The sequence below is a fragment of the Emydura macquarii genome, unplaced genomic scaffold, assembly GCF_026122565.2.
Source record: "Emydura macquarii macquarii isolate MOO-44397 ecotype Brisbane River unplaced genomic scaffold, CSIRO-AGI_Emac_v2 contig_1375, whole genome shotgun sequence".
Classification (NCBI taxonomy): domain Eukaryota; kingdom Metazoa; phylum Chordata; order Testudines; family Chelidae; genus Emydura; species Emydura macquarii.
In genome coordinates, this window is record NW_027131512.1 from 203,739 (window position 1) to 226,746 (window position 23,008).

The 23,008-nt window shown below is 47.5% G+C and overlaps 1 protein-coding gene and 1 long non-coding RNA gene across 2 annotated transcripts; both read right to left on the reverse strand.

Annotated features, from left to right (window-relative positions):
- Positions 1 to 227: 227 nt before the first annotated feature.
- On the reverse strand, positions 228 to 9,114 carry LOC137155699 (C-type lectin domain family 2 member B-like). Its single transcript, XM_067552042.1, has 5 exons — positions 8,939 to 9,114; positions 6,255 to 6,347; positions 4,896 to 5,107; positions 2,606 to 2,709; positions 228 to 1,858 (listed from the first exon to the last, which is right to left on the reverse strand). Exons 1-5 carry the CDS (start codon positions 8,994 to 8,996, stop codon positions 1,747 to 1,749), a joined length of 579 nt encoding a protein of 192 aa, XP_067408143.1. The 5' UTR covers positions 8,997 to 9,114; the 3' UTR covers positions 228 to 1,746.
- A 5,918-nt stretch (positions 9,115 to 15,032) lies between these two features.
- LOC137155700 (uncharacterized) lies at positions 15,033 to 22,119 on the reverse strand. The gene is made up of 3 exons (XR_010920596.1): positions 22,051 to 22,119; positions 18,850 to 19,454; positions 15,033 to 15,575 (listed from the first exon to the last, which is right to left on the reverse strand). It is a non-coding gene; the product is annotated as an uncharacterized lncRNA (long non-coding RNA).
- Between the last annotated feature and the right edge of the window lie 889 nt (positions 22,120 to 23,008).

A 23,008-nucleotide genomic window follows, 5' to 3' on the forward strand; every position in this document is an offset into this window, starting at 1 on the left:
CAATACCCCAGGTACTGAAAGAGTCTATGACCTCTGGCACTCTGGGGAATTGTTCTCATTCAGGACCTCTGAGGGAATGGACAGCTGAAGCTTTGCTAATAATAGAATTACACCTTTACCTAGGATTTACCTTCCCTCAAGGCCGTATAAGCCCTTCACCACATGTGGGGGGGGGGGGGGGCACCGGCCTGCAACGGCCCTTCACCATGTGGGGGGGGGGAGAGGAGGGAGCGAAGGAGCGGAAGCAGCTGCCCCTCAGTCTCCTGCGCCCTCCGCACATCGTGAAGGGCCATCCCAAAGCGCACTCACCCACCGCTCCAGCCCTGCAGTCCGGCACCAGCCTGGGCAGGGGAGGGCGCTGGGCAGACCCGTCACAACGCATGGGAGTGGGGCACAGGAGCGGAAGCAGGAGCAGGCTGTGGGGGGGTGAGGCTGCCCCATCCAAGCCAGCACCCGGCTGCGGGGCTGCTGCTGCAGTGGGAGAGGCGGGCTCTGTATGGCAGGTAAGTGCAGAGAGGAGGGAGGCAGGAGAGCCAAGCCTACATTTGCACCCCCTCCCTGAGCCTCATGCTCCCCCTGCAAGTCCAGACCCCCCTCCCCAGGGAAGTTGGGGGGTGGCACCGAGACCCCTCCTGCCCTGCACAGGGTGGCACGGAGATGGTGTAAATGTAGGCTTGACCCCCAGGCGCCGGAGACCCTCGATACGTCACTGATTAGGACAAATCTTTAGATGGCCAGTTTCCAGAAGGGCTGAGCATCTGTAGCTCCCATGGAAGTCACTATGAGGTGGGGGCCATAAGGAAGGTCACTAAAGGACTGGACAAGGTGATGGGGGGATGGTGCGTGGGTCACCAAGGGCCGGATGGGAAGATGGCTGTGTGGAAGTCACTGAAAGGTAAGACAGAAATAGGAAAGGGGCCATACAGAAGCCAATGAGGGGCAGGAGGGGGAATGGGTAAGGGTGTCCAGGTCATGGAGGGGCAGGATTGTTGGCCGGTGATAAGGACCACAGGAACAGGATGACTCCGAGGTGGAGTGCGTAGTGTCAGCAACTTTATTCAAAGCAGGGTTTCCACTCGTTCCACCTCCCAGTGCCGGGGAGTGAGCCCTGAGTCTAGGCAAGGTGTGTACATATATACCCATTTACATGCATCTTGGCCCTCCCTGAGGAAGGTAGTGTGCCCCTGTATTTTTTCCTTATAAGGTTTTGTCCTATGCAGACTGCTCCTAATATTATGCTGACACTCTGGGCTTGGGTTCCTTTCCACTGCATGTTTGTGGTTAGGGCACTTCCCTGGGCCTCCAACAGGACTATTTCCTGTGGCTGGATATTGGTACATCCACTACCCCAGTCCCTGGCCTACAAGGATGAGAAGGGGACATGGGGTCACATGGCTGTCCTGCAGGGCAGGAAGGGAAGGAGATGAAGGAACAACATGGGTGTCCACAAAGGGCAGCAGCTGTGCCCCACCAAACGTTTATCACTGGAGATGCTGTATGAAATTGAGAACCCAGCTTGAGTCTCAGATCCCAGGGACAAACTGGTGGTTGGCAGCAAAGGGGGGCAAAACACCCATCAGCACCTGTTTACTTGTAAACTGAGCCCATTTGATCCGAGACACAGAGAGACGATAAATCAGTACTCCCAAGGCACAGGTCTTTGCTCTCAGTTTTCAGAGTCGAACTGTGATTTAAGTCCTTAAGCTCTGGCATCCCCGCGGCATGTCCATGTTATCTTCCCTTCATCTATTGGGCATATGGTGTGCTACAGATCCAGCTTCTCACAGTGTAGCACCTTGAAGAGAAGACAGAAGTCTCCCTCAGATAAGCGCAGTTTTCATCTCCTCTGACTTCAAACCTGGAATGGACAGCAAGATGTGACTTGTAAGCACCCCTCGTAGCCCTGCCTCAGTTTCCCTCGGAGGTTCCTGGAAATCAGCCACTCAGCACAAAAGTCTTTAAAATCGTATTGCCCTTCTCTTGGGATCTAATGTATTGAATACAGTCCAGCTCCCAAAGTCAGCCTCCTTTCACCCACCCCTCTAGATGTTCCAATTTTACAGGGATAATCCTGATATTTGGGGCTTTTTCTTATATAGGTGTCTATTATCCCCTACCCCCGTCCTGATTTTTCCACACTTGCTATCTGGTCACCCTACCTCTAGGTTCAGGGTTTCCACAGCCCTCCTTCCTGGGCTCCCAGCCTCCCCAGCCTGCGCACACTCTCCCCTTTAGAACAGAGTTTTACAGCCATCTGCCAGAGACTGGGTGCTGGCTGAGTGCTTCCTTTCAGGTCCTGTGGCTCCACCTCTGATTCACCCGAAGCCTCACCGTTTTCACCTGAGAGGCCTGATTGGGTCACATGACCTCTATTTTCCCCATCCAAGAGAGTTTTCTGTGTCACAGGTGAGTTTGAGACCCATGTCCCCTTAAAGGGCTAGCCACCGTGGGATTTGGCCAAAGCATTATTCTACGATGCAGGCCCCGATCATACAGGGCATCTGTGGCAAAGCCAGGCATGAAAACCAGACTCCCTGAGTTCCAGTTCAGTGCCTTAAACACAGCCCAGTCTGACTCAGCATTCCAGATGAACAAAGAAACTCACAAGTTGTTGAATTTGGCGTCATTCGCCCATTTCCAGTGATGATCAGAGTTCCTGTGGAGACCAATCCACGGATCTGTGGAGCCTTTATATCGCAGCACAAAATCCTTACGGTGATAAATAAGCAAAGAGGAAGCCATTACATACAATAGCCTATAGTGACTGCACACAGCATTATTCTACCCCAGTCTCATAGAAAAAGAATATGCTAGGCTGTTCTCGGTGGTGGCAGATGACAGAACAAGGAGCAATGGTCTCAAGTTGGACATTAGGAAAAAGTTTTTCACTAGGAGGGTGGTGAAGCACTGGATGGGTTACCTAGGGAGGTGGTGGAATCTCCATCTTTAGAGGTTTTTAAGCTGAGGCTTGACAAAGCCCTGGCTGGGATGATATAGCTGAGGTTGGTCCTGTTTTGAGCAGGGGGTTGGACTAGATGACCTCTGAGGTCCCTTCCAACTCCAATATTCTATGATTCTATGATCGTTCCATCACTGTATATATGCCCAATCCTGAGCATAAAGAGATTTGATTTTGTGGGAAATGTAACAATCTCGCAAAGATTTGGCCTTCACATAGTCACAGAGCTTATTCAAAAGCAGTGTTACATGCTCTTTAGCCATGTCACCAGGATGGACAAAAATGACCCAGAGCACAGTGCTTTCAGTGTGGATTGGGGAACTTCACTACACGACACCTGGTGCAATGCCAGCAAAATGACACTCTGGCTGGTGCAACGGTCATCAATAGACTCTGCATGTTTGATGATGATGGTGATGACTGAATGTATATATTTTAGAGACGGGGAAAATGGAGTTTCTATCCTGGGGGAAATTCTGAATGTTGGTTTTGTCCCGAATCATGGCAAAAAGTTGAAAGTTCAAAATTTTTCATGGAAAAGAAATATTTCATTTTGGGAAAATCAAAATGTTTCATTTCAGCCTTATCAAAATGATTCATTCTGATAATTTTCCATCAAAAATTGTCTAAACTGGTAAATTCTAGCAGAATATTTCAGTGACACAGCATTTACCAACTGTTCCATTTGACAATTTTTGACCTGATCTAATGTATTTTTCAGAAGGCACCACAGATATGCCTTAGTCAGTGCTTTGCAAAAGCAATTAGTCATTAGTGTTGATCCCGAGGAGCTATTTGGATTGTAAGATCTTTGCAGCAGGGATTGTCTCTCGCTGTGTATCTGTTCAGTGTCTGGCACAAAAGAACAAAAGGGGATAAACTGGCCATGAATAAATTCAGGCTGGAAATTAGAAGGTTTCTATCCAACAGAGGAGAGGCAGTCTGGAACAATAAGAGGAGGCGTAGACAAACACCCTAACTAGTTTGAAGATGGAACTTGATAAATTTATTAACAGGTTTATATAATGGGGTTATCTGTGATAGCAGGTACTGGACTCAATGACCCTTCCTGTCTTAGGTCCCTATACTAAGAGACAGCCGCTTCCCCAAGAGCTCACAGACAAGACAGACAGTGGGGAGGATTATTACCCCCATTCTACAGAGGGGAAACCGAGGCCCCAGAGAGACCAAGATTTTCAAACGTCACTAGTGATTTTCGGGTGCCCATTGTGAAAAACCTTTAAGGGCTCTGACTATTAGAGGGCAGGCGCTCAGCAATTTCTCAAAATCACATTCCCTGAAGCCACCTGATATTGGGCACCCAAAAATTACTCATCACTTTGGAAATTCTTGGCAATAGGCTTATAATGGGAACTGCCTTTCAACTTACACTCTGAGATCTCAGCCACGAAGACACAGATGCCAGTTTTGAATCTAGCTGCTGAAACTTCCACGCTGTTTGGCCTCTTTACCTTTATAGGGACCAGAGGCCGGTATGAGCTTCAGGGCTGACACCCTGGAATGAGTCAGCCACTAGCATTCCAAACCTAGAACCCTGGAATGAGTCAGCCACTAACACTGCAATTCCAGAACCCTGGAATGAATCGATCACTAACATTCCAATCCCAGAGCCCCAGAATGAGTTAGTCACCAGCATTCCAAACCTGGAACCCCAGAATGAGTCATTAGCATTCTGAACCTAGAACCCTGGAATTAGTCAGCCACTAACATTCTAATCATGGAACAAGTCAGTCACTAGCGTTCCAAACCCAGAACCCAGGAATGAGATAGTCACTAGCCTTCCAATTCTGGAACCCCAAAATTGATCAGTTACTAGTATTCCAATCTAAGAACCCTGGAATGTATCAGGCATTAGTATTCCAAACCCAATCTACTGAGATTGCCATAAAGAGCAAGAAGTCATTTCCTTCCTTACCAGGTCCTGCAAGGTATCAATTACAGCCAGGGAGGCACCAAGGGAAAAGCAGTTTTTCCGGCTGTAGGTCCAGTTCCCTTCAGTCTCTGAGAAATAGTAGCATATCCCTCTGTAACCAATCCAGCCCTCCACACACGATGGGGTGGAGTGGCACACTGGACAGGAGACAGCACTGGTGAGTGGACATGACTGTTGAGTTTTCAATGCGTTCACTGGAAATGAAAAAGAAAGAGGCTGATTCTCTCCTGCCCCACTTCTCTGTGTCACAGAGGCACGAATCAAGACCCACCCGGAGTTAGGCTTCGAAGACTCATCAGTGTGAGGCTGCTGGCAGGAAGGCATGTCATAGGAAAGATCAGAAGTGAAATCATCTGTGTGCTCAGTTTCCCCATCTGTAAATGGGAGATGATAACTGGAGCCAGTTGGAAATTTTTTGACAAAACACTTTTTCAACTGAAAAAAAACCAATATGTCGAAACTGAAACTTTTCACCAAATCAGGTTGCCCTTTTTTTGGGAAGGTTCCTTGGGTCCAGGGAGGAATTTCTGATCAAAACGAGAGAGAGAGACACCACAGAGTAGCCAGTTAGTTCAGACACTGTAAGGGGGTTGTAGGCCTCTTTTAAGGGGAGTCTGGGCCCAGGTTACTGGTGAGAAGCTACATTAAGGGGAATGATCCGATCTAGGCAGTTAATGGACTAACAAGCACTTAGGCCTGATAAAAAGCCACTGAGAGCTCCACTGCAGGGAAGTGCTCAGAGAAAGAGAAACTCTTAAGGTTGAAGAGCTCCCACAGACTCCAGGCCAGGACTGGGAAACACAAAGCCCAAGGATGAGGGCTGTGAAACCCCCTGAACCCAAGGGGAGAGACTTTATTTCAAGTTTCTTTGGATGTAATAAAGTAGGACCCCAACAGGGAAATTTTGCCTCATGCTCTTTTGGATTGTGTGGAGTTCTTATGGAGCCCTAAGAGAAAGGAAAATGAGGCAAGGTGCCCGTTAGCCCGTGTCATGCTTCTACAGGCACTCATCTGGGAGACCCAGAAGACCCAGTTCAAGTTTTTGCTCAGAATTAGGCAGAGCTGGAAATTGAACCTGGCTCCCTATCCACCAAGCTATCAAATCTGTCTTTGACAGGGGAGGAGAAAAATTCTAAATACCCAAAATTTCTCATGGAAATTCAATTTTGTTTCCAGGCCAGCTCTACGCATGAGGAAAATGGGGATAATAATGCTGCTCTAACTCAGGGAATGGGGAATGCTGTTACAATGAAAGCTAGATAGGTAGAAGCTGGGAAGATAAGATATAACAGCCCCACGTAGAGAACAAATACTGAGTTAAGTAAAAGGCTGTTTACTCACCGGTGAAAAAAATGAGAACAGCAGTTAGGATCAGGATTTCAAATATAACTCTAATCTTGTACCTAGTCAATTTGGTACATGTAGATTTCGCCTCTGAAAGAGAAACAGTCATTAGTATCCCAGGGCTGCTCTAATGGAATTAGGCATGCATCAAACTTGCCAAAAACAAACTGCTTTAGCTTGCAGTTAATGTTGCCCCAGCTGTTTTAAAAAGGGGAATAAACGTTAAAGATGTTGACAGGCTTCCACTTGGCGATGTTTCTTTCTGATCTAATCTTGATAGCTGCCAAACTCCTGCCATCTCCACTGACTACAGCAGGCTCTGGTTGATTTCAGGGATCTTTCAGGATCAGGCCCTCAGTGGTTTCTAAACTTTGGTCTGACAGCACTTGCTGATAGTCTGCAGAGCTGGATAGCTACATGGCATTGGATCCTCTTCCTTGTTTCCAGCAACTAAATTACATGTGGTCAAAGCACTATAATGGGACTCTGGATATTGGATTAAATTCTCAGCTCTGCTACACTCCCTGTGTATCCTTGGATAAGTCACTTATCCTTTGTGCCTTAGCTCCTAATCCTCCCTTTCTTCTACCCTTGTCTATTCAGATTGTAAATTCTCAGGGGCAGGGAGCACCTGGTGCAATGGGGCCCGGATCTCAGCTAAGGCAGGGACTGTCTCTCATTGTGTGTCTGTGCAGCACCCTGATCATGCCTGGGGGCTCTGATCACCATCATCTTTATAAGAGCCCTTAAACATATTTGAAGACTGTTATTAGGTACCCCTTTAGTCTTCTTTTCTCACGAGTGAACATGCCCAGTTTTTAAACCTTTCCTCATAGGTCAGGTTTCTAAACATCTGATTATTTTGGTTGCTCTCCTTTGGACTCTCTCCAATTAGTCCACATCTTTCCTAAAGTGTGGGGCCCAGAACTGGACACAGTACTCCAGATGAGGCCGCACTAGTGCCGAGTAGAGCAGAACATTTACCTCCTGTGTCTTACATATGATACTCCTGTTAATACACCAGAATAATATTAGCCTTTTTCACAACTGCAACACACTGTTGGCTCATATTCAATTTGTGATCCACTATAACCCTCAAATCCTTTTCAGTACTACAACCACTTAGCCAATTATTCCCCAGTTTGCAGTTGTGCATTGATTTTTCCCTCCTAAGTGTAGTACTTTGCACTCTTCTTTATTTAATTTTATCTTTTTTTCAGAACGATTTGTCAAGGTTATTTTGAATTCTAATTCTTCCCTTCAAAGTACTTGCAACCCCTCCCAGCTTGATGTCTTCCACTAATTTTATAAGCATACCCTCCACTCCATTATCCAAGTCATTAATGAAAATATTGAATAGTACTGGACCCAGGAGTGATTCCTGTGGGACCCTACTAGATATGCCCTCCCATATGGACAGGGGATAACTCCTCTTTCAGTACGGTCTTTCAACCAGTTGTGCACCCATTTCATAACAATTTCATTTAGGCCACATTTCAGAATGTCATGTGGGACTATGTCAAAAGCCTTCCTAAAATCAAGATATATTATGTCTACCGCTTCCCCCGCCATCCACAAAGCCAGTAACCCTGTCAAAGAAGGAAATTAGGTTGGTTTGACATGATTTGTTTTTGACAAATCCATACTTGCTATACCTTATAACACTACTATGACCTAGGTGCTTACACACTGATTGTTTAATAATTTGTTCAAATATCTTTCCAGGTATCAAATTTAATTTAAGTTAGTTAGATGGTTGAACCAAATTGAAATAAGCTGCTCTTAAACAGAAATAAGTTGCCTCTGTTCAATTAAATCAGTGCACATTTGTGTGCATGTAACGCACAGGTGTGTGTGTTATGGGTCCCCTTCAGCACCAATGCACAGAGGATATGAGTCCGTTACAGGGGCTAGTTCTAGAAGTTTAGCTCAAGCAGATCATGCTTTTAGCTCTACAGATCCTTGGTTCAATCCACAGAGTGCTGGCCAAGATAGCAGCCATCTCACGGAGACAAGGCCTCAGGCTTGTAAATGGGGGAAAATGGCTTTCACCTTAAGCTTTGGAGTTGCCTACCAAGTGTCTCCATAATATCAACAGTTGAGCTGCCCTCAAGAGATGTTTTGCTATATGGGTCATATCATTAGAAGATACATCTGGCTATTCAGGTGTCCCTGGTGCTTCTGCCAAGACAAAACTTCAAAGGCAGTTGCTTGGAGTATCTTGGCAGCAACATTCAGAAGAGCTACACTAATTTACAACATCTACGCAACTGACCTGAAACATCAGACCCCCTCTAACTCCATAGCCTTGTCTAGAGTAGGATTTTGAGGTGTGATGTCAGGTCATGCCAGTTAGACTGAGCTAGCAATTCTAATCAAGGTAAGGCAACCATTTCACTTTAACATATGCTAAGATGGTCGAATTGAAGTCTACAGGGAAGTGTAGGCTTTCACTCAACTAGCTCAGCATGCGTTAAAAGTGCATATGTTCTATACCACCTCTGGCTGGCTCCTGTTTGCGTACAGCACCCGCAGCTCACACAATGGCAGTTGTGGGTTTTTAGAACCTGTACAAAATAAGGCTATTCAAACATGCCCAGACACTCAGGGTCTAATCCTTTACAACACGCTTCACTCCCCATGCCCCCAAAAAGAAAGAGGAAGGAGTGGCATCAGATTACCCTTTTCAATGCAGTAGGAACACTGAATCTTTTCAGAATGAGAATCAGTTTTCTCCATCTTTCCCTTCAGTCTGGAACACACAAGAATGTCTGTGTCCTCCAACCAGCTCTTTCACTGGTACAGTTACTCCTGACCTGCTATGACAGTCCTGGCACCAGATCCTTTTCTTCCTGAGGCTCTGTTCTTATACATGTTCTGTTCTTATTCTGGAGGTTAAAACAGAACAGGAGTTCACTGGATGAAATTAATTTAAACTAAACATTCAGGACAAATAAATGGAAATACTTTAGGCAGCATAGAATCATAGAAATAAAGGGCTGGAAGGGAACTCAAGAGGTCATCATTCTAGTCCATCTCCCCAGGCTGTGCTGAGGCAGGAATAAACATACCACGACCATCCCTGACCAGTTTTTGTCTAACCTATTCTTAAAAATCAGGGGATTCCATCACCTCCCTTGGTAACCTGTTCCAGTGCTTAACTATCATAAGAATCAGAAAGTTTTTCTGAATATCCACCTAAATCTCCATTGCTGCAGATTAAGCCCATTACTTCTTGTCCTACCTCTGGAAAGTATGAAGACCAATTGATCACCATACTCTTTACAATTTATCTTTTACGTATTTCTAGACTGTCATAATGTCCCTCTCAGTCTTTTCTTCTCTAGACTAAACATGCCCAATTCTTTCAACATTTCCTCATACCTCAAGTTTTCTAAACCTCTGATCATTTTTGTTGCTCTCCTCTGGATTCTCTCCAATCTTTCTTAAAAAGTGGTGCCAAAACTGGACATAATACTCCAGCTGAGGCCTAACCAGTGCCCGAGTAGAGTGGAACAATTACCTAATGTGTCTTACATACAACACTCTTGTTAATACATCCCAGAATTACATGTTGTTAATACATCCCAGCATGGAGTCAATCTGTTGGTCACACTGCCAAAATTACACAGAGGAGAAATCTGGGGCTAGGTTTAAAAAATGGATTTTATTCTACCAGCAACAATATTTAATCATAGTGGGCATTTACTATCACTGTTGTAATTGAGACTGCAAACATGTTTGCACTATAATCACGCTTCCCTGACAATTTTCAGTCATTCGTAACTTTCTGAAATATGTTGGAGAATCTGAGCCCAAGTCAATGGAATTTTTGTGCTTAACCTGCTTTTGAAAATACCACTAAGCACCTATCTGAATTTGTAGGTGTCTAAATCCCTTTGAAAATCTCTTGCTCAAGCTGCATGTGTCATTTTAGAAAATTTTGCTCTACATGACTTGCCCAAGGGCACACATGGAGTTTATAGCAGAGTCAGGAATTGAACCCAAGTCTTTTGAGCCCCACTCTTAGTTACAAGATTAGCCTTCTTTTATAATACTTAGCTCTTTTCCTCAGCTGATCTCAAACCACTTCCCAAAGGAGGCTGATATTATTACTGCCATTGTACAGATAGGGAAACTGAGGCACAGAGAGGGGAAATAACGTACCTGAGGTCACCCAGCTGCCACTAGCAGAGCCAGGAATAGAATGCAGGTCTTCTGAATTCCAGTTCAGTTCACTACTCACTAGAACACATTGCCCCTTTCCTCAGGCTGAAATCTTTCCCCCAATTCAGTGTTTTCTCCTCTGATGTTGTTAGTACCAGCCAATTTACCAGCATTGCCCTATCACTGGGCTGCAATGTTGGAAATCTCCACTAGGTGTCAGTTTATGCAGTTATATCTCCTTTGTTAACCAAGAACACACCAGAATCTTCTGTAAAGTTACACGGAGTTTATAGGGCCAGTTGAATATTTTCCATCAAAAATTTTCCCCCATAAAAAAGTAGGTTTTAGACTAAAAAAAATTACTCCCCCCACAAATCCACAGCTCTCTAAACCTCCTAGGTGCAAAGGCCTGCCTCTGCCCCACCCAGAACTTCCTGTCTCCCAGCTCTTCTTTTGATGCTATGCCAGCTTTCCCACTTCATCACCCTCCCTCCCCTGCATTCCTCTCTCAGAACTCTTCTCTTCATCCCTCTTCACTCCATCCCCTGCCTCCCTCCACATATCTGCCTTCCCCCCATGCCTCCTCCCAACCAGTCCCATAATATAAGAATCCTAACTCACCCTGTCTGCTGCAGCATCAACTCTGAGTCCAAAGGAAATGCTCACTTGGGAGAGAATTGTGCAATGTTCAGTTGCACGCTGGCAATTGGGCAAAACACCCTAATCGGGGCAGGAAATGACATGAATGTAAGCTAATAAGGAAGCCGGGAGAAAGCATTATGCAACATAGCAACCTGCCACCAAATCAGGAGTCTACTGTAGTGGTAAATGTATCCACAGGCCCTCTAATGGTTAAATTGCACTGTGGTTACACCCATATAAATAGCACAACTATTGCTGTTCATGGATTGGCACTTGGCAGCACAACAGCAAGAGTTGGGGAGAGGAAACCTTTTCTCTGACTTGATGTCATATAAATGACAGGATGATTTACTGTGGTTTTATAGAAGCCTGGATGATGCCTCATTATTTAGCAGATTTACAAGGAGCACAGTAGAAAAAAGGGGGTTAGAAGGGAATCTAGAAAACAGTCCCCTATTCTGGAATTTTTCTCAATCAAAAACATTTGTTTGGTTTCTCATCTGAACTCAAGAGCAGCCTTTAAATAACAGTGACTCCAATCCCGCAATGAGCTCTTTGTGGGTGGAATCCCTCTAACACCACACGGAAACTTGCTGATTTCAGTGAGGACCTCTGCAAGTATAAGGGTCCGCTGAAGCACTGCAAGATTGGAACCTAAGAAGTAAAAACAAAACACCCACCTAAGAAGGCAAATGACCTTGGGGATAAATGTCATAAGCAGACAAAATTTAGAAATAAATCAAATAAAAATCCTACATGAATCAGTTTGCAAGACATAATGCATTCTTTTTTCATTTGGCGTTGGGGCCTGGAGGCCTCAGTTGTATCCCAAGCCATTTATCAAGTCACAGCAGCCTGTTAATATGTGTGAAAACAAAAACAAAACTGCCCATACCAGGATTTTACCATGTTAGCGAACATGTAAAAAAAAAATTATAGTGTTTCATACTATTTACAAACTAGAGTCTGGTTATACAATGAGTGGCCACACTTTGACTTTCTACATGGTAGTAACCTGGGAATCAGCTGACTGGACGTGATTTATCTTTTTTTGTGGTTTTTTGTGGTGGAAACAAAGTATGAACAGATTATTGCACTGGGACTGCGTCTCATACATACCACGATTCTGACACAGCCGGTCTCAACCTCTCAACATTCTCCCAAATGAAACCCTCAATGGAAGGGCTTCCCTACCCCTCTCCAAAATGGTGAACTACACACAACCCAGATTTCTCCTTATCCAGTTAGAGAAATTCCTGTTATGAAAACAACTGTCAAGCCCTCTCTTCTCCAAATGGGAGAATTCCTCATCTTTTAACAAATCTCTCTCCACTTCCAACGAGAGGACTCCACATGCACTTGTCAAGGTTTTCCCTCTGCAAATGGAGAAACTCCCCCTGCATCTTCCCTACCAATTGCCTGTAACAATGTTTGCTTATAACACTCCTGTTAATATACTCCAGAATTTTAGCCTTTTGTGCAATGGCATTACGTGGTTGACTCGTATTCAATTTGTGATCCACCATTACCCCCAGATCCTTTTCAGTAGACACTTATTCATAGAATCATAAAAGATTAGGGTTGCAAGGGAACTCAGGACACCATCTAGTCCAACCCCCTGCTCAAAGCAGGACCAACCCCAACTAAATCATCGCAGCCAGGGCTTTGTCATGCATCACTTTAAAACCCTCTAAAGATGGAGATTCCATCAACTCCCTAGGTAACCCATTCCAGTGCTTCACCACCCTCCTCATGAAACATTTTTTCCTAATATCCAATCTAGACCTCCCCCACTGTAACTTGAGACCATTGCTCCTTGTTCTGTCATCTACTACCATTGAAAACAGCCTAGCTCCACCCAACCTGGAACCTCCTTTCAAGTAGTTAAAGGCTGCTATCAAATCCCCCCTCATTCTTCTCTTTTGCAGACTAAACAAGCCTAGTTCCCTCAGCCTCTTCTCATAAGTTTTGTGCTCCAGTCCCCTAATCATTTTTGTTGCCCTTGCTGGACTCTCTCTAACTTGTCCACACCCTTTTTGTAGTGGGGGGCCAAAACTGGACACAATACTTCAAATGCAGCCTCACCAATGCTGAATAGAGGGGAATAATCACTTCCCGCGATCTGCTGCAATGCTCCTACTAATGCAGCCCAATATGCTATTAGCCTTCTTGGCAACCAGGGCACACTGCTGACTCATATCCAGCTTCTTATCCACTGTAACCCCCAGGTCCTTCTCTGCAGAACTGCTGCCTAGCCCGTCAGTCTTCAGTCTGTAGCTGTGCATGGGATTCTTCCATCCTAAGTAGAGGACTCTGCACTTGTCCTTGTTGAACCTCATCAGATTTCTTTTGGCCCAATCCTCCAATTTGTCTAGGTCACTCTGTATCCTATCCCTACCTTCTAGGGTATCTACCATGCAGTGTCTTCTACCTAGCTTAGTGTCATCTGCAAACTTGCTAAGGGTACAATCTACCCCATCCTCCAGATCATTAATAAAGATATTAAAGAAAACCGACCCCTGGGGCACTCCACTTGTGACCGGATGCCAGCTAGACATCGAGCCATTGATCACTACCCATTGAGCCCGATGATCTAGCCAACTCTCTATCCATTTTATAGTCCATTCATCCAACCCATACTTTTTTAACTTGCCGATAAGAATACTGTGGAAGACTGTGTCAAAAGCTTTGCTAAAGTTAAGGTATATCACGTCCACTGCTTTCTCCACATCCACAGAGCCAGTCACCTCTTCATAGATCAGACATGCAGACAAACAGCACTACATTCTTGCTGTCATTCATGGAGCATCTGCACACAGTGAACCGCCGCTTCTGAGTGCAAGAGACAAGCACTGAGTGGTGGGATCGCATCATTATGCAGGTCTGAGATGATGAACAGTGGCTCGGAACTTTCAAAAGTGCAAAGCCACCTTCATGAAACTCTGTGCAGAGCTGGCTCCTGCCCTGTGGCACAAGGACACCAGAATGAGAGTGGCCCTGTTGGTGGAGAAGCGCATCGTGATTGCCGTGTGGAAGCTGGCAACTCCAGACTGCTACCGGTCGGTCGCTAATCAGTTTGGAGTCGGCAAGTCCACCGTTAGAGCTGTGTTATCACAAGTTTGAAGGGCCATTAATCGGATTCTGCTGCAAAGGAGTGAGACTCTGGGCAATGTGCATGAAATAGTGGATGGATTTGCAGCAATGGGATTCCCTAATTGTGGTGGGGTAATAGATGGCACCCATATCCCAATTTTGGCCCCGGACCATCTAGCAACAGAGCACATTAATAGAAAGGGGTACTTCTCTATGGTACTGCAGGTGCTTGTGGATCACCATTGGCGTTCCACTGAAATCAACACGGGTTGGTCAGGAACAGTGTGTGATGCTCATATCTTCAGGAACACCGGCCTGTACTGGAAGCTACAAGCAGGCACTTTTATCCAGACCAAAAGATTCCAATAGGGGATGTGAAGATGCCCATAGTGATCCTGGGAGATCCAACCTATCCACTAATGCCATAGCTCATGAAGCCTTACATGGGCAACCTGGATAGCAGCAAACAGAGCTTCAATAACAGGCTGAGTAGGTGCCGAATGACTGTTGAATGTGCATTTGGCAGGTTAAAGGCACACTGGAGATACCTTTATGGCCAGGTGGACTTAAATGAGAACAATATTCCTGTGGTTATAGCTGCCTAATGTGTGCTCCATAATTTACTTGAAGCTAAGGTGAAAAGTTTGCCCCTGGGTGGACCTCAGAGGCGGATCGCCTTGCATCTGCATATGAACAACCAGATGCCAGGGGCATTAGGGGGGCGCAACGGGGGCCATACGGATAAGGGAGGCATTGAGGGTTCATTTTGACAATGAGGACTCATAAGGTGGTTGTATGACTGCTATACAGTTATAGATGTGTGTCACTGGTAGGTGAAAATGTCATGTGCAACACGGAAATGAAGAGTGCATATTGTTCTCAGAACTGACTTTTATTATTAAACAAAAAACTATTTACAACACCAAAAAAACCTGGAGGGGGAAAAGTAGGGGGGGCAGTGCCAGCTATGACAGTTGGGTGTAAGTCCAGATGTGGTTATTGTAGCTGTCTGAAGGGATGGAATGAAGGGGATAGCGAGACGATCCGTGAGTTTGGAAGGAATGTGTTGGGGGAGGCAGGAAAAGAAGTTCTTTTGCAGCTGAAGGGGGGGAGGGGAAGTTTGCATTAACTGTGTCTGCAATGACACTAATGTCTTTAGCAGCTCTGTCTGCTCTTCCATCGACATGATCATGAACTCATGCCCAGCCAAAATTCTTTCTTGGTTCTCCTTCCATTCTTCTCTCTCCATCTTTTCAGATTCTGACACTGATTGTCTCCAAGCTCTTTTCTCTCTTTTGGATGCCTCAGAGGACAGGAGGAGTTCCTGGAACATCTCCTCCTTGCTTCTCCGGGATCGCTTCCTTATCAGCCAGAGATGGTCGGCTGGCGTAGGAGCCTTGGCTGCGAAAGTCACATCTGTGTAAGGACAAGAGACAATGAATAGAAGCATTATTGTAAGTGCCCTAACAGTATACATGAATCACTATGAAACATACCTAATTCTCACTGTCCCCCTCTGCGGAGTACAGCTCCTTGATCGGCCTATGAATGATGAGGATTTTGGTGCAGGGGGGAAAGGATGTCGTGGTGGGTGTCTGTTATAGACCACCAGACCAGGAGGATGAGGTAGATGAGGCTTTTTTTACTCAACTAGGGAAAGTTTCCAGTTCACAGAACCTGATTCTCAGGGGGACTTCAATCACCCTGACATCTGCTGGAAGAGCAATACAGCAGAGCACAAACAATCCAGGAACTTTTTGGATAGTGTCGCAGACAATTTCCTGGTGCAAGTGTTGGAGCAACCAACTAGGGGCCGTGCTTCTCTTGACCTGCTGCTCACAAACAGAGAAGATTTGGTAGGGGAAGAAGTGGGTGGCAACCTAGGCAGCAGTGACCATGAGATGGTCGAGTTCAGGATCCTGACAAAAGGAAGAAAGGAGAACAGCAGGATACGGACCATGGACTTCAGAAAAGCGGACTTTGACTCCCTCAGGGAATTGATGGGCAGGATTTCCTGGAAGGCTAATATGAGGGGGAAAGGAACCCAAGAGAGCTGGCTGTATTTTAAAGAAACCTTATTGATGGCACAGAAGCAAACCATCCTGATGTGCAGAAAGAATAGCAAACATGGTAGGCGTCCAGCTTGGCTTAACAAAGATGTCTTTGGTGAACTTAAACACAAAAAAGAAGCTTACAAGAAGTGGAAGCTTGGTCACATGACTAGGGAGGATTATAAAAATTCTGCTCGAACATGCAGGAATGAAATCAGGAAGGGCAAAGCACAACTGGAGTTGCAGCTAGCAAGGGACGTGAAGGGGAACAAGAAGGGTTTCTACAGGTATGTTGCCAACAAGAGGAAGATTCGGGAAAGTGAGGGTCCCTTAGAGAATGAGGGAGGCGACCTAGTGACGGAGGATGTGGAGAAAGCTGAGGTACTCAATGCCTTTTTTGCCTCTGTCTTCACAGACAAGATCAGCTCCCAGACTGCTTCACTGGGTGGCACAGAATGGGAAGGAGGCGAACATCCCGCAGTGCTGAAGGAACAGGTCCAAGACTATTTAGAAGGATTGGACATACACAAGTCCATGGGGCTGGATGCAATGCACCCGAGGGTGCTGAGGGAGTTGGCTGAGGTGATTTCAGAGCCATTGGCTATTATCTTTGAAAGCTTGTGGCAACAGGGGTAGGTCCCTGAGGACTGGAAAAAAGCAAATATAGTGCCCATCTTCAAAAAAGGGAGGAAAGAGGATCCAGGGAACTACAGACCGGTCAGCCTCACTTCAATCCCTGGAAAAATCATGGAGCAGGTCCTTAAGGAATCCATTTTAAGGCACTTGGAAGAGAGGAAGGTGATCAGGAACAGTCAACACGGATTCACCAAGGGAAAGTCATGCCTCACCAATCTGATTGCTTTCTATGATGAGGTGACTGGCTCTGTGGATGTAGGGAAGGCAGTGGATGTGATATACCTTGACTTTAGCAAAGCTTTTGATACGGTCTCTCACAGTATTCTTATCAGCAAGTTAAAGAAGTATGGGTTGGTTAGATGAATGGACTATAAAATGGATAGAGAACTGGTAGAGCATAGGGCTCAACGAGTAGTGATCAATGGCTCCATGTCTAGCTGGCAACCAGTCACAAGCGGAGTGCCCCAGGGGTCGGTCTTGGGGCCGGTTTTGTTCAACATCTTCATTAATGATCTGGAAGATGGGGTAGATTGCACCCTCAGCAAGTTTGCCGATGACACTAAGCTAGGGGGAGTGGCAGATACCCTGCAAGGTAGGGATAGGATACAGAAGGACCTAAACAAACTGGAGGGTTGGGCCAAAAGAAATCTAATGAGGTTCAACAAAGAAAAGAGCAGAGTCCTCCACTTAGGAAGGAAGAATCCCATGCACAGCTATAGACAGGGGACCGACGAGATAGGCAGCAGTTCTGCAGAAAAGGACCTGGGAGTAACAGTGGATAAAAAGTTGGATATGAGTCAGCAGTGTGCCCTGGTTGTCAAGAAGGCTAATAGCATATTGGGCTGCATTAGGAGGAGCATTGCCAGCAGGTCGCGGGAAGTGATTATTCCCCTCTATTCGGCATTGTTAAGGCTGCATTTAGAGTATTGTGTCCAGTTTTGGGCCCCCTACTACAAAAAGGATGTAGAAAAGTTGGAGAGAGTACAGCGGAGGGCAACAAAAATGATCAGGGGGCTGGAGCACAGGACTTGTGAGGAGAGGCTAAGGAAAATGGGCTTGTTTAGTCTGCAAAAGAGAAGAATGAGGGGGGATTTGATAGCAGCTTTTAACTACCTGAAAGGGGGTTCCAGGGAGGATGGGGCTAGGCTGTTCTCGGTGGTGGCAGATGACAGAACAAGGAGCAATGGTCTCAAGTTGCAGTTGGGGAGGTTTAGGTTGGACATTAGGAAAAAGTTTTTCACTAGGAGGGTGGTGAAGCACTGGAATGGGTTACCTAGGGAGGTGGTGGAATCTCCATCCTTAGAGGTTTTTAAGGTGAGGCTTGACAAAGCCCTGGCTGGGATGATATAGCTGAGGTTGGTCCTGCTTTGAACAGGGGGTTGGACTAGATGACCTCCTGAGGTCCCTTCCAACTCTAATATTCTATGATTCTATGAGAGCCGTAAGACCATCCAAGTTGGTTGGTGTTCTGGGTGGGTGGGTGTTTACTTTGGGCATGAGTGCAGGTGCATAAGGAAAACAAATTTCAAATTATGGCACCACTCTCCACAGGCAGGGACCACAGAAGCTGATATCTAGCTCCTTAGAGTCAGCAAGGATGCTAGGATGCATCTTCTCCACACCAGTTGCTTCAAACCAGGTCCCTATGCTGCACAACTGTGCACTGCTTTGGTCCCCGCTCAAGTGATTGCCAATTGGCACAGGAAAGTGTCCTACAATGGGGGAAGAAACACAGCTGCTCTGCCAAGGAATCTGAGGCACAGAATCGGGGAGTACCTCCAAGAAAGTTTCCTAGAGGTTACACCGGAGGATACCCGTGAAATCTCGGCAAGCATTAATGTACTTCTCAGCCCTATTGCCTAGGTGCGCAAGGGAATGGGAAAGCACATGCAAACACAACTAGTCCTGTGCATTTCTATCCCTTCAACTACCTCTATGTTTTAGCCAACCTAATGACACCCACGGCTCCTGTACACAAGCAGCATCAACTTCCAAATACTTACCAGAGGTCCCCTCTCCTGCATCCAGGGCGCTTGAGCTCAAGGACTGGGGCTGACTGGAGCTGTTCCCGGCCTCTGAATCATCCTCCAGCTCCACTTCCTTGCCAATGACCTCTTCGTTGGGGTTCAGTCCAGTGTCCCTGGGAATGTGGGACACGCGGAGGTGTTTACAGGTGTCTTGGGGGTGGATGTAAGTTCACCGCTGAGGATGGCTTCCAGCTCTTTGTAGAAGTGGCAGCTCATTGGCTCTGCATCAGAGCAATGGTTTGCCTCCCTTGCCTTCTGGTAGTTCTGCTGCAGCTCCTTGATTTTTGCTCAGCACTGCTGTGTGTCCTGCTCAAAGACCTTCTCCACCATGGCACAAGAAATCAGACCGTAGGTATCAAAGTTCCTTCGGCTAGAGCACAGCTGGGACTGCATGGCTGACTCTCCCCAAATGCTGATCAGATCCAGCAGCTCCGGTGTGCTCCAAGTGGGAGAGTGTTTGCTGCGTGGGACCACCATCATCAGCTGGGAAGATGAGATGCAAGCTCTCCACGCCGACCAAGCAGGAAGTGGAATAATAATTTCAAAACTTCCTACGACTTTACAGGGGGAAGGGTGGGTAGCTGCAGAGCGCAAATGGATGTCCAGAGAGGTCAGGATTAGAATTGTGGGACATTTCCAGAGGCCATGTACCGCAATATAAACATACAGTGGTGTCTACACTAGTGTAGATCTGGCCTCACATAAGAGTGCTTCCATCGACCTACCTACTGTCTTGCAGGGAGGTGGTGTTGCTCCATTTATTAGAAAAAACCCTTCTGTCACCATAGGCTGCAACTACATCACAGGGTTATGCAGCATACGTATGGCACCATAGCTGTACCACTACAGTCCCCATAGCATACACATGATCTTAATCAGATGTACCATTTACTAATTATAAATGTTGATTGTTTACAAGAAAGGGTAGGGTGTGCCTATCCCACACTAGAGACAAGAGAATTGACCTTCCATTACGAGTGGAGAAAATCCCGCCCTTTACACTGTACTGGGCATGCTCCAACTCCTGCCCCAGTACAAAAGGGAGCAGCCCGGCCAGCTCCTATAGGGCTGATTGTTGAGGAGGAAAGATTCTTGGTGTAGGCTTCAAGCAGGCAGTTACCACAGTCCCCAGCTGAGGGAACCAGAGACTGGCTACCCACAGCTGACTACCTGGAGCCAGATGTTCAGGGAGCCACTGATGCTTGGGAACCTGAAGGCCCTGATGAGACCTGGATGGCTACATCAGGAGGCACAGTAGGGATGTAAAAATTCTTTTGATTAATACTCTTTTTAAATGTTCTATTTTAATGGTTAAATGTATGTGGAGGAGGGGAAATGTGCTTGGCTTGGCTCCTTCCTGCCATGTGAGAGCTGCCAAGCTGGACAGCTCTTGCTCAAGGGAAGGAGCTGAGCACAGTGCGGCTCCCTCCAGGTGCGTGATTGCTGGGCAGCTCTCACACTGGGCTCAGCTTTTGAGCAGAGCTGCCCAGGTGCGGTTCCGCATGTGAGTGGGGGAGGAAGATGCAGCTGGGCATCTCTCACTTGGCGGGGAGCTGCACTAGGCTCAGCTCTTCCCTCTTTTCCCCAGGGCAATGTTTAAACTAATTAATAAATGGTAAGACAGCTTCTTACTGTTTAAACATTTATCTGTTTACATCCCTAGCAGGAAGTAGCCCAGGGAGACGGAGCAAATGGGATCTCCTGCCTGAAACCAGTCAGTGTGTTGTGGTAGGCTCCCTGCTGACCACAGTGGTGACCACCCCCGTCACAGACAGACATGGTGGAATGTCTCCTCCTCCCCACCGCCCCGGCCCCTTTCCTTGGGATGACAGCAAACCCCTACCTGAACATCAGACTGCAGAGGTGTGCCAACCCCTGCTGTAGCTATAGATTACTGGCTCTGGCCAGTAGGCTGCAGAGCCCTGATCCCAGGGCTGTTAGTGACTCTGACCGTCGGACCATGCTGCCTCGCAACACCCGGACAATTAGACCCTCAAAGCAGGATGAGGTGTGCCTACCCCCTGACAGTCTCAAACATGTATCTTAATGCTGTATTTCTTGGTTTCCATAAGTATGAGTTTTGCAGAACTCCATGTTCTGGGGAGACACCAGATGCCACCAGACAGCTTCAACTCTGCAGTAACAAAGTTGTTTTTGTAATTTAACAGCCACTATGTATTTGTACAGTGCACAGCACAAGGGAGACCCGGAGTAAAGCTGGGGCAGCTCTGTGCCATGATCATTATACACACTGCACACCTTCATTCACCATGCTGCACAACTGTGTTAAATAACCACCTCCCTTCCCGACAAAACCCATCCAGCTCTGTTCACGCTGCCACTGACACAATTGCTCTAAGAAGTTTGGCATGGGCTGCTGCTTAGGGTGAATCAACATGCAGGAAATGAGGGATGGCAACAGCAAAGGGCTGAAGAAGATTATGGGGGGGGAGGAGAGAAGGAAGGGAGAAACCTGTGTAGCCATGGCGGTGACTTTGTCTCTCACACAGGGGAGGGGAACAAGCCAACAGAGCCAGCCGGGCTGAACATGTGACAGCCTCCCACACCCCCGGTTTAGCCAGCTTCAGCTGCTGTAGCAAGCAGGAGTGGATTTATTTTGAATGGGATCGGAGCCGCCCCTCGATCCATGACTATGAGGGGGGCCCCCCACGGACCCCCCACTTCGTGCTCTGATTTGGGAAGTGAGAAGGGGAGCTTTGTGGGGTGCAAGCTGATGGGGGGCAGTGGTAGGTGGGGGGGATGACAGTGCAGAGGGGCGGCTCCTAGACGCCCCCCCCGCCATGATCCTGGGGTGGAAGGAGGGATGGGGGGGCACTTAGCCCAGGGGTGTGCCCGGCTACTGGGGGGGGGGGGGAGGGATACCACGTCCGTAGTGGCTGGGACACGCTGCGGGTGGGTAACGGCCGGGGGAAGCTGCTCGAGCCTGGGGCTCTGTGGGGCTCCCCCGGCTATAAGGGGGGTGACAGTGGGGCTGAGGGGCGGCTCCTGCGACAACCCGCCCCCCGATTGTGGGGGGAGGCGGAGGAGGACCCAGGCGTTCGGCCGGAGAGGGGCTCGGCTTCCTCCTGGGGCCCGGCTTCCTCCTGGGGCCCTTCCTTCACCGGGGATCCCTGCGGGGGGCGCTACGCAGCCGGAGGCCCCTAGCTCCGTCCTCACCTGCGCTATGAGGGGAGCAGCAGCCGCCGGCGCCAGCGCTGCCGAGGAGAATCTACGGCGAACCGCTCGGCTCCGGAATCCGCGTCTGACTCCGGTCGAGAAAAGCGCATGCGCAGGGGAAAGGGAGGGGGGCGCAGAGCGCGGTGGGCGTGTCCTCCCCGCTTCCCACCCAGTCACCTTCCCTCGAATGCCCTTGGGGGGCGACCCGTAAAAGGGGGATCTGGGCGGTGAGGTGCCCTTCTACGGTGGACATCAGGAGGGGAGAGCCCTCGGGAGGGGAAGAGCTGCTAATAGAGGCATTAATGGGGAGTCCCAAGTGGTGGGGCTGCTAATGGGGCTCAATGGGGGCATGCCAAGTATGCGGGATGTCAGGGGGGGTTCATGCGAGAGTCCCAAGTGGAGGAGGTCCGTGGGGGGGTGCTGCTAATAGGCTCAGCCGGGAAGTCCTCAAACGACATTAGCTACATTAATGGACGTGTTCTTTTGTGGAGGTGTTCTGTTGGCACGCACAGCTGTGTTGATAGGAAAGGGCAGTGGGGGGCTTCACACCTCTTGTTGACATAATGATGCCAATAGTTGAGCCATCTTAAGCTCACTCATTTGATGGAAGAGCCAACAACCTAGCTCCCATCTCTTGGAGAGGTGGGTTTACTACAGAAACAGAAGAACCCCTCCCATCACAGGAGGAAGTGTCTACACTACAGTGCTACAGGAGCACATCTGTAGAGTTTCAAATGTAGACATACCCTGGCCAAGGCTTAGATGGTAAACACACTGGGACATGGATTGTCTTTTTCTTTTGTGTTTGTAGAGCATCTAAAACAGTGGGATCCTGGTCAGTGATAATACTGTACAAGGAGAAGACAGGGTGGGAGATTCTCTCAGTTTGAGACACATGTCTCCATCAGCATTAGGAAAGAGTGGGTAGCAGGTGTGGAAGAAACAAAGCTTCACTCTG